The sequence below is a fragment of the Fusarium tjaetaba genome (genome assembly GCF_013396195.1).
Source record: "Fusarium tjaetaba strain NRRL 66243 chromosome Unknown NRRL66243_c0000092, whole genome shotgun sequence".
NCBI lineage: Eukaryota > Fungi > Ascomycota > Sordariomycetes > Hypocreales > Nectriaceae > Fusarium > Fusarium tjaetaba.
This window is the reverse complement of record NW_023501288.1, coordinates 78,403-93,948: the sequence shown is the minus strand read 5'-3', so window position 1 is coordinate 93,948 and position 15,546 is coordinate 78,403. Positions and strand designations below refer to the sequence as shown.

At 49.1% G+C, this 15,546-nt stretch overlaps 6 protein-coding genes across 6 annotated transcripts; 3 read left to right on the top strand and 3 right to left on the bottom strand.

Moving 5' to 3' along the window:
* Positions 1–1,193: 1,193 nt before the first annotated feature.
* On the top strand, positions 1,194–3,176 carry FTJAE_4931 (serine threonine kinase BUR1; the record flags this gene model as incomplete). Its single annotated transcript, XM_037351386.1, has 7 exons — positions 1,194–1,330; positions 1,409–1,490; positions 1,547–1,649; positions 1,701–2,097; positions 2,151–2,342; positions 2,395–2,681; positions 2,731–3,176. 7 exons carry the CDS (start codon positions 1,194–1,196, stop codon positions 3,174–3,176), a joined length of 1,644 nt encoding a protein of 547 aa, XP_037207940.1.
* A 295-nt stretch (positions 3,177–3,471) lies between these two features.
* On the bottom strand, positions 3,472–4,184 carry FTJAE_4930 (uncharacterized protein; the record flags this gene model as incomplete). Its single annotated transcript, XM_037351385.1, has 3 exons — positions 3,472–3,753; positions 3,801–3,815; positions 3,876–4,184. 3 exons carry the CDS (start codon positions 4,182–4,184, stop codon positions 3,472–3,474), a joined length of 606 nt encoding a protein of 201 aa, XP_037207939.1.
* Positions 4,185–5,183: 999 nt separating this feature from the next.
* Positions 5,184–6,859, top strand: FTJAE_4929 (SIP2-dominant suppressor of some ts mutations in RPO21 and PRP4; the record flags this gene model as incomplete). The annotated part of the gene is made up of 3 exons (XM_037351383.1): positions 5,184–5,998; positions 6,180–6,765; positions 6,815–6,859. 3 exons carry the CDS (start codon positions 5,184–5,186, stop codon positions 6,857–6,859), a joined length of 1,446 nt encoding a protein of 481 aa, XP_037207938.1.
* A 364-nt stretch (positions 6,860–7,223) lies between these two features.
* Positions 7,224–8,264, bottom strand: FTJAE_4928 (glycoprotein endopeptidase KAE1; the record flags this gene model as incomplete). Its single annotated transcript, XM_037351382.1, has 1 exon — positions 7,224–8,264. The coding sequence occupies one exon, from the start codon at positions 8,262–8,264 to the stop codon at positions 7,224–7,226; it is 1,041 nt and encodes a 346-aa protein (XP_037207937.1).
* Positions 8,265–9,813: 1,549 nt separating this feature from the next.
* On the bottom strand, positions 9,814–11,810 carry FTJAE_4927 (enhancer-polycomb 1; the record flags this gene model as incomplete). Its single annotated transcript, XM_037351381.1, has 3 exons — positions 9,814–10,665; positions 10,731–11,501; positions 11,664–11,810. The coding sequence occupies 3 exons, from the start codon at positions 11,808–11,810 to the stop codon at positions 9,814–9,816; spliced, it is 1,770 nt and encodes a 589-aa protein (XP_037207936.1).
* A 1,036-nt stretch (positions 11,811–12,846) lies between these two features.
* On the top strand, positions 12,847–13,743 carry FTJAE_4926 (CNB1-calcineurin B regulatory subunit; the record flags this gene model as incomplete). Its single annotated transcript, XM_037351380.1, has 5 exons — positions 12,847–12,898; positions 13,003–13,055; positions 13,163–13,236; positions 13,291–13,625; positions 13,733–13,743. The coding sequence occupies 5 exons, from the start codon at positions 12,847–12,849 to the stop codon at positions 13,741–13,743; spliced, it is 525 nt and encodes a 174-aa protein (XP_037207935.1).
* Between the last annotated feature and the right edge of the window lie 1,803 nt (positions 13,744–15,546).

Genomic DNA, 15,546 nt, shown 5'->3' with positions numbered 1-15,546 from the left:
ACCAGTGGCAGGTGATCAAGAAGATATTTTTACGGTGAAGAGAGCTATTAATCCAGGCAGAGCAGATTGATATTTATTGAGCATACCTAAAGACTGAATACATGAGTGTACCTCAATAATAGTCCAGACATCCCATCTTTTACCCCAGAGATCAAGATCTCCAAGACGCGGGGAGAATGAATAATAATTACTGGCACTGGCCATTTACTGACTGGACGTGCGTGCGTGGGTTAGATAGGCTGCATTTTTCAACACATCTTCTATTGGCAAAGGCTAGAACAATGTGGATTCCCTTCTATTTTGATGCTTCACAGCCGCGCAGCGCCAGAGAGTGACCTCCGATTACGGGGTCCTATAGTAATAGGGACTCTATATGGGAGGTTCACTGAATTCAATCAAGGATACTAACTTTAATAAATTAATGATGTTCCCAAGATCTTCAAGAGACCAGGACTACCATTCAATAGTGTTAAACGAAACTTTCCGTGATATCCATGCTTTTCATGATAACATGGATAGCGAACTTTCACATGCCCGAACACCAACTACAGGATGCTTCAGCCATGATATCAGGTAAAACGGGGTTTCAAGATCAAATACAGCCATGGCTTTAGTTTGATTATGTGATGAAGTATTTATGGTCAATTCAAATACAGATCAAGTATGACGTACGTTCCAAGATCACAATCATTTTTTTGCTGCAAAGACAATCGCCAAAAAAGTGAGAGAATCTCAACAATGACGAACGATCATGAACCCAGATGATAAAATGGATCCAACAAACGCAAACGCAAGGGTCTGCAGGTACGTACCCCTAGAGCACCCATCCGTTCTCCTACCGCTAAGCCTCTTTTGAGCATTCTGCCACCCTCTCGGTTTGACCGCCTTCGTGCGTCTCTCTAAACTCTCGTCTTGGCCTTATTGAAAGTGCATTGACAATCAAGAACAATCAACCAACAAAACATCTATAATAGAAAACCCCGCTCACTCTCCTTTTCAAAATACCAGCGCCGACTCTTCGACTCCTCCTTATACATCAACCCCAAAGCGTCAATCGTTATTGCAACTTTTCCCGATGATTCACGATTAAGAAGCGATGCGAATCTTGTGAGAAGCCTCCCAGCCTCACTCAACTCTTCTCGACGCGCGCATCGTCAACTCCAACTCTTCGAGCAACCAACGGCACAGATAAAATGTCAGACTCGACGCCTGATGGCACTTCGCCTCGAACCTTTGCGCTCAACCACTTGAGACCAAAATCAAGTTTCAAGGGATGCTCCCGTATTTCCGACTATGAATTGCTAGGCAAGCTGGGAGAGGGAACCTTTGGGTACGAACCCCTTGGTCGGCGCATATATCGTCGATCATCGCAACCGAGCCGCGATCGCATATACTAACGAAAACTCAGTGAGGTTCATCGTGCCCGCCAGCGCAAGACTGGCATACATGTCGCCTTGAAAAAAATCATCATGCATCATGAAAAGGATGGCGTATGTCGACGCACCACCCCACCCCACCCAAGAACTACACTGACGATCATCACAAGTTTCCCATTACCGCCCTTCGCGAGATTAAGCTCCTTAAGCTCTTGTCGCACAAGAACATCCTGAGGCTCGAGGACATGGCCATCGAGCACCCTACCAGACAGAGTGAGTGGACACGACTGCTCCTTGTTTGACTCAACTGACCACCCCGTTCAGCTGATAAGCGCAAAAAGCCCATCGTATACATGGCCACTCCCTATATGGATCACGATCTTTCCGGTCTTCTCGATAACCCCTCGGTCCATTTCAAGGAGGCGCAGATCAAGTGCTACATGCTGCAACTGCTCGAAGGCCTGCGATACCTCCACGACAGCCGTATTCTGCACCGAGACATGAAAGCTGCTAATCTGCTCATCAACAACCAAGGTATCCTTCAGATTGCCGATTTCGGTCTCGCTCGACACTACGAAGGAGATGTTCCAAAGGCTGGCCAAGCCTACGGCGTAGGAAAACGTGATTACACTGGTCTGGTGGTTACTCGATGGTACCGACCACCTGAGCTTTTGCTACAATTACGGCAATACACCCCCGCTATTGACGTTTGGGGAGTAGGGTAAGTGTGGTTCTGGAGTTCCCGATTGTTCTTAGTTCTCACAATCTATGTAGCTGTGTTTTGGGCGAGATGCTCTTCGGAAAGCCCATTTTGGCTGGCGAAAGTGACGCACATCAGCTGGACATGATCTGGGACCTGATGGGAACTCCTAATGAAGACAACATGCCCGGGTGGAAGCAGTTGCCTGGGGCTGATCATCTGTCACCTCGACCACGAACTGGCAACCTCCAGAACAGATTTCGAGAGTAAGTCTACATGGGACATTCTTCAAGGTTCAGTCACTAATCCCGTTTTAAGGTACGGCTCGGGCGCAGTCTCACTATTGAAAGAACTTCTTAAGCTGGACTGGCGGACACGAATCAACGCAGTGGACGCTTTACAACACCCGTGGTTCAAGATGGCGCCTCTGCCATTAGAGCCCCACGAGATTCCCGTTTATGAAGAAAGCCACGAGCTGGACAGAAGAAAGTTCCACGACCGCAAAGCTGCCTTGCCCCCTGCCCCCAAAGGTGGGACTGTAGGTATTGGCCCAGATGCGAAGGGCGCCACAGCGGGCTTCAACAGCAACGAGCCTTACGGAAATGGTCGGAATGGTGTGAACGGAGGCAGATATCGCAACGGACCAGATGAAAGGCGTCCCGCTTGGCAACGAGATCGAGGCGCTGGGTTACCGCCACGACCGCCTCCGAACGATGACACGGACTATCGTGAGCGAGGACCCCCTCGTGGTAGAGGAGCACCTGGGCCAAGAGCCCCTCCAGATGTCGACACGTACATACCCGCCTATAATCGGGACGATCCAGGCCGACGGAGGGATGACCGCCCTCCTCCACCACCCAGAGATGATCGCCGGCGACGCAACAGCAGAGAAGACCGACGATACGATAGAGACCGTGGCACCATCAGCCGCAGTAGGTCACCCAGGCATGATCGTTCAAGAGATCGAGACAGGCAAGACCGTGATAGGCCAGACCGTGATGCATACCGGAGATAGAATCCAGCATCAGCGATACCGCCTCACGTGTACGCAGGCCACAAAGGGAAGAGAGATCCAGTACCACCACATCGAGGAGGGATGAGATTAGGACAAGGATAGTACAGGCGTTTGAAGGCGAACAACCGAGATTAATCACATGTCGATCCGGGCATAGCAGGACATGGCGCAACGGATTGATACGACCAAAGTAAACAACAAAGGAAGAAGAAGAATATCCTTGGAAAGGCTGGTGTCTAGTCTAGCATTATTACATGAGCGGCGCATGGCATCAGGATTTTAGCAGGTCGATCCTCTCGTCTAAGCACATATATTATGGGATTATCCATAGCGTAGAAGTTTGCAGCTGAGCTTTGATGTACTATAGTACTTATACATGATCAATACTCTGAATCGTCATCGTCCTCCTCGTGAATGGTCTGCGATAGTAAGCCACCGGCTGGTCGACGCCTTTGACTGGAAGAGTCAAGCCATTGCCAGTCAAGCTCAGTGCCTGAAGACTGCGAATCTCGTCGACTGCTGGTCTCGAGCAGACTTCCCTTAGAAGATGAACCCCCTGAGTCGATATCGTCACTCTGCATTCCTAGATAGGACGTGCTTATGGATGAGAACATGGCTAGACCGATGCCAGCCAAGATGCCGACGCCAGCTGCAGCACCAAACTAGAAGTTGTTAGACTGAGATAAGGTGATGTGAGTTTTGACCTTACAAAAGTATACAGCGGCTATAGTTAGAACGTTAGCTTAATCTCACTTAGTTAACTCAAACGGATGTAACAACATACTTCTAAGCTAGCCAGAAACGCCCACACAGAGCGTATGCCAGCAATTGTGTAAGAGAAGAGATAAATAGCCGGTGCAAACACAACGAGTAGAATTTTGAGGATAAAGGACAATGGTATGAGAATTAGGCGGAAAGGAAAGCTGATTATAGTGAAAAGCTGTGAGAAGAACCCTGACCAGTTGAAGGAGAAGAGGAAGGTGAAGACAGCAACAACAATGTCGAATGCGAGTATGAATGGAGAGACTGTGGGGGAGGCCTCCTCTGATGTTGCTGCCACGATTGTGGAAGTTGGGGGTGATGAGTCGGACATTTTGGGTTATTAGAGGTTGTGGTGTTGATGGTGTTGAGTGAGGTTGTCTTTCTATAATAAGGGAGGGAGGATTACATCACTGCAGATATAGAAGAATGATAGGGGTTCAACAAGGAAGCTCGGTATAGTAACGTGCTTGTACGGTATTGATCAGAGATATTGGTTGTTAATGAATGAATAAGAATGCTGTAGTAAGTCAAGGCATTTACAAGCTAGAGCTCCCTTGAGCTGCTGTAGATTGTGGAGGCATAGGAAGCTCAAGTCTTATCGAGATGCAATCCATTGGGTGGTTGGCTTGAACAGCTCTCAGTGGATACCTCATAGCTTGTCTTTTGGTGTTAGTGATGGTCATTTAGTGACCTGAACAATGGGCTTTATGAAGCTCGGTATTGAAGTACCTAAAGACTGTCACCTATCAGACTCCCCGCCACGATTCAACATCCCACCCGTTCTCTTACTATTAGGTTCCCTTCATCCATTTCCATCATCGATCGATCTCTCAGGTCCATCCATCTCCACCCCCGCGACCAACGACGAACAAACTCAACGAAACGACCGAAGCCACAAACAAATCCTTTTCCAGCGAACGGATCTAGGTCGACGATAATTTTGGACACAAACATACAAAACAAACAAAAGCGCCGATTTCATCAGCGACACCAAAAATATTGCATCTGAATCATCATCACGCTACACAAGGACCCCGGATTTCGCACCAAACCCTGCCGTGCCGCGTCAGGCCGTTTCTCGCTCGTCCTCCCTCTTCTGACCTCGATCTTCAATTGGCGCTGAGAGCGCACGTATAATTATTCCCAACGATCGGCATAATCGACGAGATCTGCATCATCGAGTTTGACATGACATGCCGTTTGTCATATTCCCGATAAGATACCGATAATCCGACCTTACCCTCAACGCCAACACCAACGCCATCATCACCAAGATCACACCCTCAAGTCGCAGAGCACATCCCTTGGAAGGGAGTAGGAGGTAGTAAACATGGGTAACAACCCGTCTTCGTCCTCCAAACCGACCACGCCGACGACCTCGGCTCCTGGTTCGGCCCACGGTCATCATCATGGCCATGAGTCTCCCCGACACCATCTCCGAAAAGATGCCCGCAATATCATCACCGGTCACGCGCATCGCTCTGCCGCGCCTCCAGAGCCTTCTATGGCGCAAGCTCAGGGCTCAACCGTCATCAATCGACCAAAGAGCTTGCCTCCCACTGCTGTTTCGTCTCTGAGCGGCTCTCCTCATAGCAACTTCGCCGCTGTTCACAAGACTGCTTCTTCCTCGGATGCTAAGGGCATCGCCGAGAAGCATGCAGCTGGAACTCCTGAGCCTAAGCCTGCCGAGAGCAAATCCGCCGAGTCTAAACCTCAGTACCGCGACGAACCTACCAAGCCTGTCGATGTGCCTATGGAGTCCTCTTCTCTTCGATCACACCAATCCGCTCACGTAAATGACACAGCTCTTATTCCCAATAGCAGTATCACAGACATGTACCTGACTAGACCCCCGCGCTTACCCCTCCCTATCGATGAGGAGGTTCACACCCCTGGATCACCTATCTTGGCGCCAGAGTCAGATCTGTCGATACCTGATATTGAGCCTATTGACTCGGACACCATCACACGCAAGAGTTCTGCCCTCAGTGCCACTACAGTTGATGAAGAGGATGGTGAGGAGCTGCGGGTTGATAAGACGAGACCTGTCGTTCAGACCAAGCTGGAGTGGCTGAGCGGAGGTGACAAAGTTTATGTGACAGGTACCATCTTTCAATGGAATCGCAAGCAACGATTGCATCCCATGTAAGTGCCATGATGTTATTTATCCTTTCTTCTCTGAGACACGGGTCGACCACTACGTCGTCTGTGTTTCCGTGGCTGCTTTGTGGTCTCAGATGATTGTTGCACACGATTCGTCCGGTCTGCGATAAGGATATGGCCCATTTAGAGTCGGGATATAGTTGCTGACATATAACCTATCTAGCGAGGGTCGTCCTGGTTGTTTCTCGACAACAGTCTATGTTCTTCCAGGTACACACCATGTCCGCTTCCTGGTGGACGGCATCATGCAGACGTCTCCTCATCTGCCAACCACCGTCGACTTTGGCAACAACCTTGTCAACTATATCGAAGTGAGCCCCGAGGATGCCCACAAGAAGCAAGTTCCTGCAAACCCTGCCGGCCCTCAAGTCGAGGCACAAGTTGCTGCTGCTGCTCAGGCAGTCTCACCAACTCAGGAGAAAGCCTCGAAACCACCGCCCCAGCCAAAGGGCAAACCTGTACCCCCTCCTGAATCTTACCGAAACCAAATTCCACAGTACCTAGTGGACTTTGATCAAGCCGAGGACTCGCAAGCGTATCAGTATGCCGTCAACGCCATTGAAAGGCTACCCAATCCTCCTGCGCTACCAGGTTTCCTGAGCAAGCCTATCTTAAACGCGGCAACCCTTATGAAAGATGACAACAGTGTGCTCAACATGCCAAACCATACGATTCTAAATCATCTTGCCACCAGCAGCATCAAGAATAACATTCTTGCTGTTTCAGCTACAACTCGGTACAGAAATAAGGTACGTCTACTATACAAAGTGCCAAAAGGATGATACTTACTTGATGCAGTATGTCACAACAATCGTCTACAAGCCCACATCCTCAGATGATTGATAAGACATGATGGACGAAGATAATGATTGGGTCATGAGTGAGAAACCCCATGCCTTGGGCCTGCTTTCAGACATGCGGGCTCGAGTTACGATGTGATGTTGAATGCTTGCTATGTATTAGAGGTCTGGGAGATAAACAAGGATTGGCTGTCTAGTATTCTTAGTTTTGATGGAGGAGCAGCGGTGATGAGTTACATAGTGATGGCGACATGAGCTGAGAATAACGAGGGATGTCAAGACTTCTTGACGACATGATGAAGCTGATGCGAGAAAGCTCATGGATCAGCTTCAGCAAATACACATAAACATATTTAACCATGACAACTTCTTGTGATCCTGTTCTTTTTTATTATTTACTAAAGAGTTTAGTCTCTCCATTTGATAAAGACCTCATCAGTTCTGAATCTCTGTGTACATGTACTCTCCTCCAAAGACGTCCTAAATCCTGTCTCATACGCCAACAAACCAGCATGCGCAATCATGATCCCGTTATCAATGCAGAATCTCTCATCAGTAGCATAAACCGATCCTCCTCGCTCTCTTGCCATATGTCCCATCATCTCCTGCAACCTCTCGTTACAGCCCACGCCTCCCACGATGAGGACCTGTGATGACCCAACATGCGCCATAGCTCGCTCTGTGATCTCGACCAACATTGCGAATACCGTCTCTTGCAGTGAGAAGCATAAATCTTCTGGTGTGAAGTCCGCGCCGGCCTTCATCTGTGCAGCGAGTGCATCCGCTGAGGCTAGAATTCCAGAGAACGAACAGTCCATGCCCTTGACTGCGTAGGGAATATCGAGGAGCTTGCTCCCCTTCTTGGCAAGTTGTTCGATATTATATCCTGGTGCGGGATCGTTGCTGATTTCCAACGTGCGAGCGAATCGATCGAGACAGTTTCCAACTGCTATATCAAGTGTTTCGCCAAATATCCTGTATCGCTGCTCGGCATACGCAATCACCTGCGAATTACCACCCGAAACGTATAGCACAACCGGGTTATCAGCGCCAGTGATATACCTCCCCATCTCGATATGTCCCACGCAATGATTCACGCCAACAAGGGGTCTATCCCAGAGTAAACTCAATGCTCTAGCCGCAACAGCGACAGAGTTCAGCGGTGCGCCCATACCCGGGCCTTTTGTGTAGCAGATACAATCGACATCTTTGGGGGTGATTTTCGCTTCGGCGAGGGCTTCGCGTGCGAGACGGACGAAGTGGGCGCGGTGGTGGGCTGCTGTGTCTTTGGGGAGGAAGCCTGTTCCTGGGGGAGATACGAAGGTGTCGCGCAGGTTGGAGAGGATTTTTGTCTCGGTGGGGGTGTGAAGAATGACGCCTATTCCGAGTTTGTTGGCGGAGCCTTCGCAGCCGAGGGCGATATAGGAGGATTTGTCTTTGAAGGCCATTTTGTATGTGAGGTTGAAGATGGGAAGTTTAAAGGTGGGGGTATCGAGATAATGGTGTTGATGTCACTGGCTACCCAAGCTAGATGGACGTTGTCAACTTTACTATGAGAATTTTTAACAGACACAGGAGGACTTAGAAATAGTATATTATTCATTGAAACTACTGATACTTCAAAGTACCCGCAAACGTTGACTCAGTCATGTCAAGATAGCAATAAGTAGACGTCTATTCGATAGAGGGGCAGATCTGATCTCAGCCAGGCTTCACTGGGAACAAGGGCAGGTTTGTAAAGCCCCTCGCTTAGGTAGTCCCCTGTAATTATATCCATCCCACACTGAGTGTTCCAACGGGCACCAGGCGTCATCACCAGCCACAGTCTCTCTCGTTTCCGTAGCGGACGGGAGGCTCCGATTTACAATTTTCAGGGTCCAGCTAAACCGTGAACAGCAACGGTACATAAAACTCCGTAACGAGGGCAGATCTTTTTTTTACATACGGGAATACGTAGTGGTGATCAACAAAAGAGGATATACAACTGTGTGAGAACTGAATTACAAAGAATGCATTAGCAGTAAGTACCAAGAGTATCAGATCAAACATCTTCACACTATCATCATATGAGCTACTTTAGATCATGCAAGTTTTTTTTCTATATCTTTTTTTTTCTTCTCTTTAGCACCAGCCACGTTGTCTCCATAAAAAGCTTCTACTGTGGCTAAAAGATGTGTAAATCCACAACACCCGGTTCGCCGGCCACTTTTCCTTCACCCGCAGCCCGCCCTCCACTCTAAAGCCTCCTCTATCACTCGCATTTCGCACTCGACAGCTTTTTCCCACTGTCTCATACCATTAAATCACTATCCCAGGGCGCATACGCTTCTCTTCATGACACTGGCAGGTATATTGCTCTTTGTTTCGATTTCTTTCTTGCTTCTACTTTTACGTGGCCCCTGCTAATATGACATCCCTATCAGCCTGGTCCTCTCATCTAAGCTTGGTCACCTTTTACAGCACCGCACCATGATCATGCAACATCTCTCCTTCTACGACACAGTCAATACGGCGATACACTCTCTCTGTTACTTCTGGTAGCCTAGCCTCTACAATTCTATCATCGAGTTCGCACTCGCTGTCGTCGGTATATCAGATCCCGATGATACAGAGCTTCCCCTCAGCCTCCAACATGACAGCGCATGATCACCTCACGACGCAACGATGATCTCTCCGGCTACGGCAAAGACATACGATTCACGACTCTTAGGAAGAGGCAGCATCATCTTTGTGGTCTAAAAGTCGACCGTGGTTCTTTTTTCATTTTATCTCGACCTGGGCCGCAGAATGTTCTTTCACTCCAAAACCCGAATACCCACCACCCGCTCCGAAACTCCTTGCAATGCCCTGGCCAACGACTAAATAATACACGACGCCCCATCTGTCTACCGAGGGCCCATCGACTTTGCCCAGCAGTCCGCCGTCCGTTCTGTCAATATTTCTGGGGTATAAAACAAACATCCACCATATTCATACAATCCACTGTCCACGGTACGCTTACTGCACCGTCTGTGCTGCTTGAGCTTGTGCTTGTGCAACCGCAGCCGCTTTAGCTTGCGCTTTCATAGCCAGATGTGCTTGTGCTGCTGCTTGAGCGTGGGCTTGAGCATGCGCATGCGCCGCCGCTTGTGCTGCTGCTGGCGATGGCAGTACCCTGTTACCTGCCTGTGCTTGAGCTGCTACCACGGCATCTGGTGGTACTGCTGGGCGTCCTCGAAACATGTACGGGTTCAACGGAATTGTTGCCCGGAACTTCAATGCTCGGGTATCAAATGGATCAACCTCATATACGGGTGGCTCATCGTCATCTGAATCCGAGTCGTATCTCCACCGATCCGACTTCTCACCATGTTCTGGCGGTGGCGTCACCATGCCTCTTCGATCAATCCACAATCGGTTCAGTCGACCAATACGTCGACGGAACGAAGGTTGGCTACCCTTGGAAGGCTCGTTTGATCCAGCGGAAAACTGGAAGACAGGTGCCTCACGTTTGTCCACTTGCGGGGCATCAGGTATGTGTGTGTCCACTTCCATTTCTGAAGATGTGGATGCAGGGGGTGTCATCAAGTACTGCGTCTTCGCTTGTCGGAACTTGACTTCTGTGCCCTGTTCCTTGACTGGCGACAGCGGCTCCCCAGTTAGGTCAATATGGTTATGGTTCCACTTCCGGTGGTTCTGAACCTTCATTTCTATGTCAAGTCGAAGTTCATTCTCCTTCTCTGCCAGCTTGTCTGATAACAAGACAAGGTCAGCATCAAGTGTTCTTCCATCAGACCGTACAGGTTGTCGCAAGTGAGCACCGGTTGGCTGTCGGATGACTGGGGGCTCTGCAGGCTTGCGTTTCTGAGGCTACAAAGCGAGTTAGCATACAAGGAGCGGAACAGTCTCGCATTGCGAGTATTGGCTTGGCGTACCTTTTGATTGACGAGATCCTCGTCCTCGCCTTTGATGCCCAGCCGAAGTTTGGTCTCCTTGAGTCTTGCCCTTTCTTCAAACAGAGCGCGGTCCATCGACATGAGCTCTCGCTTCAACATTTCACGTTCATATGCAACAAGTACCAATTGCCGGCCATCCTCAAGTTCTCGTCGCAACTTCTTGAGTGTTTCTGCAATTTTGTTGTCACGAGCTCTGGTCTTTCGAGTCTGGCGAGCCTCGCGTCGTCTGAAACAAACGAAGGGGTCTGTGTCATCAGTCTCCTGATGAGTCTCAAACTTGAGAGTGGGATGCAATGGCTTATTGCCAGCCTCCTGTCGCCTTGACTTCCAGTATTCGTACACAGGCTTGGCGTGTTGGAGGATTGCCGGCGACCCAAGTTCGTGGAGTGCAGGGACCATCATGTCATAGGCGGCAACGGTATTGTCGACTGCTGCAAATGGTGTCTGCTCCGCTGCCGTGTCTTCAAACACCTCCATGATGCGTTCAAAGTCATCCTCAGAGAGGGCCCCGGCACCGGGTGGTTTACTATTATACTGTTTGAGGAACTCATCGTCCTCTGTGGTCATGTCATAGAGACACGATATACACTCCTCAACTGTTTGTGAAAAACGGATGTAAGAAGAGGGTTTATGGAAAGGGACAGGATAGAGCTCGTCATAGTTGATGTCGCTCTCCTGGGGAGGCGGAACAGGGATTTCTTGGTCATTGCTGGTTCCTGCCTCCTTGAGAATAGTTTGAAGATGGTATTCCTATTGAGAAGGTTAGTATGAGGTCGAGGCCAGCAAATGGACTGCTTGTTGTTGGATGATAGTACCATCCAATCACAGCAGGACAGGGATGGGGTGATGAAACAAATCACGTGAACAAACACGTGATATCACGATATGTGGCAGAACAAAGAGATGACTCACATTTTCCTCGGCCTGCTCGACACCGGTCGCGATTTGGTTGTCGGTCGTTAAAGCTTCATACTCGTTCGGATCGATCTGGTCTTCGCGAAGAACTGGAAGCGTCGTCTTGACGTTCAACTTCTTGACGCGGACTTTGCGTGATGACATGATGCCAGGGGGTTGGAGGGAAGTAGGAGAGAGAGGCGGTCAGGCGGCGGAAAAACCGCGAAAAAAAGCGATCAAGTCATAAAACAAGTACTTTCGAGTTGATTTTCGACAAAGAATTAATGAAAAAGGTGGTGTTGTAGTCTTTTTCGATGGCAGCTTGGTCGGGCTCGATGGGGTGACGTTGGGGTTTGTTTTGGCGCATAAAGATTTTTCTCTGCTGCTGCCCGGAGTTTTTGGCAAGGGAGAGTCAATGAATGGCTAGAGAGAGAACGGTAGAGTTTGATGACGGTGTGCTGATGGGAGGGGTCGAGGTCACTCCCCACGGTGTCTTTGCGGGCGAGATACTTATGACGCTTGGACCAGTGCCTCCTTTTTTTTGGGGCTGCACTTTCCTTCCGTTTGGTACGGAAGCTTATGGTTTGTTTTGCTGGGAGCGCGCATTTTAGTGGTAGGTGCCCCGAAATAGCGCTTGCTTCTAGTGAGGTAAGCACTGAAAAGTAGGAACGTTTTGTTGCTGGCTCGACAACCACGTATCAGACGGTCTCTGACAAAACGGTAGGTGCTGTAAGCTTTCATGTTGAAACTCATATAAATATTTCTCGAATTTCATCATTTTTATGTCTTCATGTATCCTCTGATATGAGCATTTGTCCTAGATAAACTGTAATCTTTGATTGTGCCTCCAATTAATCCAAGTTTCAATTGCTGACCGTAACACAAATCAACATGGAAGGCGCACCGTAAGGATAACGGAAGTCGTGCTTGCAAGAAGCGGGAGGTCCTACTTTCTTGAGGTGGTCGCCCCGCAAAGTAATTACCCCTCTGCGCACTTGCCCCTTTGCGCAAAAGATCGGTCTAGAATTACCTAAACTTAGCGATAGTGACAGTGAGACCTCACTTCAGCCTTATCACCAACATTTGGACAACAGCACAATACAGCTTATTTATAACCCACCCACGCCGCTTCGCCACAACTTAATTCCCCCCGAAACAAACACCCGCACTCAAATCCACGACATATCTCTACGTTGCCAAAATGGGCAACACCACCAGCGCAGTCCTGGACAACCTCGTCCAAGGATCCAACTGTGAGCCTTGCCCTGGCCCCTTGGAAGCCCTGACCCCTCAACACGAACGCACGGTTGGGGAGGGGTGATGGAGTGAAACATATACTGAGATGTACGGTTACTAGTCGACAGAGATGAAGTTGATCGTCTGCGAAAGCGATTCATGAAGCTGGACAAGGTGCGCAAGCTTTCCGACTTTTTGGTTCTTTGTCATGTCGGATGATGCGCATGGCTGGGACTGTCACAAGCATAATGGACATCGAGAGCTGACTTGGGACATTCTAGGACAACTCCGGTACGATCGAACGCGATGAATTCCTCAGTCTTCCCCAGATCTCCTCCAACCCTCTGGCAACACGGTCCGTCCAAGCTTCTCCATACCTCTCGCCAATTAGCTAACTCAGCTGCAACAGAATGATCGCCATTTTCGACGAAGATGGTGGTGGTGACGTCGATTTCCAAGAATTCGTTACAGGTCTCTCAGCTTTCAGCGCCAAGGGAAACAAGGAACAGAAGCTGCAGTTCGCCTTCAAGGTCTACGACATTGACCGTGACGGCTATATCAGCAACGGAGAGCTATTCATTGTCCTCAAGATGATGGTCGGCAGCAACCTTAAGGATCAGCAGCTGCAGCAGATTGTGGACAAAACTATCATGGAGGCCGATCTCGACAAGGACGGCAAGATTAGCTTCGAGGAGTTCACCAAGATGGTTGAGTCCACTGACATCAGTATGAGCATGACTGTCGGTAAGTTATTTGAAGCTATAGTTGTGTCTGTTTCGGCGATGAGTTATGCCGTCATGATTGGCAACTGGGACTAGATTGGTTTATCAGACGCTGACATGACATTACAGACCAGTTCTAAGCGATCGCACATAAAAGGGTGCATACAGGGTAGGGGAGTACAGGTTTCATCATTGCCATGGACTTACACGGTCCATAATCCTACGAGGGCTACTGGTGGAAATGGATGAGGAAGATGGGGTTGGAACACCTAGCGAATCTAAACATCATTATGATCATGAATTCACGCATTCTGTTTTGTTGACTGACAGACTTGTGTTGCCCTGCTCAGCTTATGACGAAGCTGATAATCTAGTATATTCGAATGCTCGCCTCGGTATGATATCTTTTCAGCTCAAGGAGTTCTGGGCCGGCATGGCAGCTCGCAGATAAACGCCATGGGGGTTTCTGCAGCTCGCTGAAACTCCCAATGCCTACAATTTGCATGGCGACCGTCTTGACTTTATCCGCCTCCAAGACGAAGACAGAAGCAGCGGTTGATATGGGGCTAGTATCAGTGTGAACTCGAGGCCTAAAGGCATGAATGATTCGCTTCTTCGCCTTCATCTTCATCTTCAGCTCGTTCATTCGATCATTATTGAATTCAACAGTTCATCCCCGCTCTAATGAATTATAGCTTTACGGGTTTTCTTGACTACTCGCCCAGCGTGATAGAGTCTACTAATATTAAACTCATACAAAAAGACCATTGGCAAAGACTGATGTATTCCTGGTTCACAGCCTGGATTCGGACAGTTCGTGCATGATGCTCATCAACGCAATGTCACTTTATCATGCTCAGCTTGGTGGTAATAACGGTCTGTAGCAGGCCGACCGTGAGATCTTTTTCTGATATTCTTTGAATCATCTAGGTATCAGTGTCAATGAGAGTGTGCGACCAAGTCTTGTACGGGAAGTCATACCACTCCACAAATCCGTGTTACCCTGCGTCCATGAACGAGACCCAATCTACTATTGGTCTCTAACATGACCGTTACTTTATGATTTCAAAGTTTGGAGAGATGCCAGAGTTGCAAAAACCTGTCGTCTATTGCCTTTAAGCGGCCGTGCAACGTCCATTCAGCCGGGAGGCGGAATATGCTCTCGCTCAGGGCGCATTCTTACAAGATAATTACATCAGCAAACTCTAACATTTGACGACACTCTGAATACGATTAAGATAAACGTGCCGCAACGGCTATGTCGGAAATAAAGCCGCACCGAACGCGTGGCTGAGGCCCCTTTTTCGGTATGCTCGGACGTCTTCAACATCGTCCAACCATATACATACTTTACAGGGGCCGCACGTCTTGAATGAAACTCAAAGCATGCGCCTCGTAGCTTTGACGAGGCTGATGTTCGTTTTCGCAGAACATGGCAGGGCTTGCAGAGGCCATGAGGAAACAAGGCTATGCAACGCTCATGGGGGCAAAGTTCAGAAGTAGGTTATACTTGCCAAATTCAAGTCTTGATGTTCCTCTGTTTGGAAATCCCCGGTGGTGAGACAGGGCGCATCATGTGCATCATGCCCAATCCAACGACACACCCTCTTGAGTGACATCGAGTTCCTCATGTTTTAGCCCCGAGTCATAGCGGTCGTTGCCGGTCGATCCCCGGCGTCGGGTCGGGGCTGCATCATGAACCGCAGCAGCGCCCCCACGTCTCGGACGTCGATGGGATGAAATCCAACATGTATGCCGATAATTGTCGGGTTTCGCGTTTCACTTGCTGATGTGTCTGGCCTCAAAAGTGTCAAGAATGCTATAGATGGCTTGTTATAACAACCCTTTCCAAGAAAAGGATTCCATGTCTCACAACGCCCCCAGAAATCTCGGGAGCTATCAGGATACCGGGACCGGGGTGACCGGAGAATCGGTATTGTAGC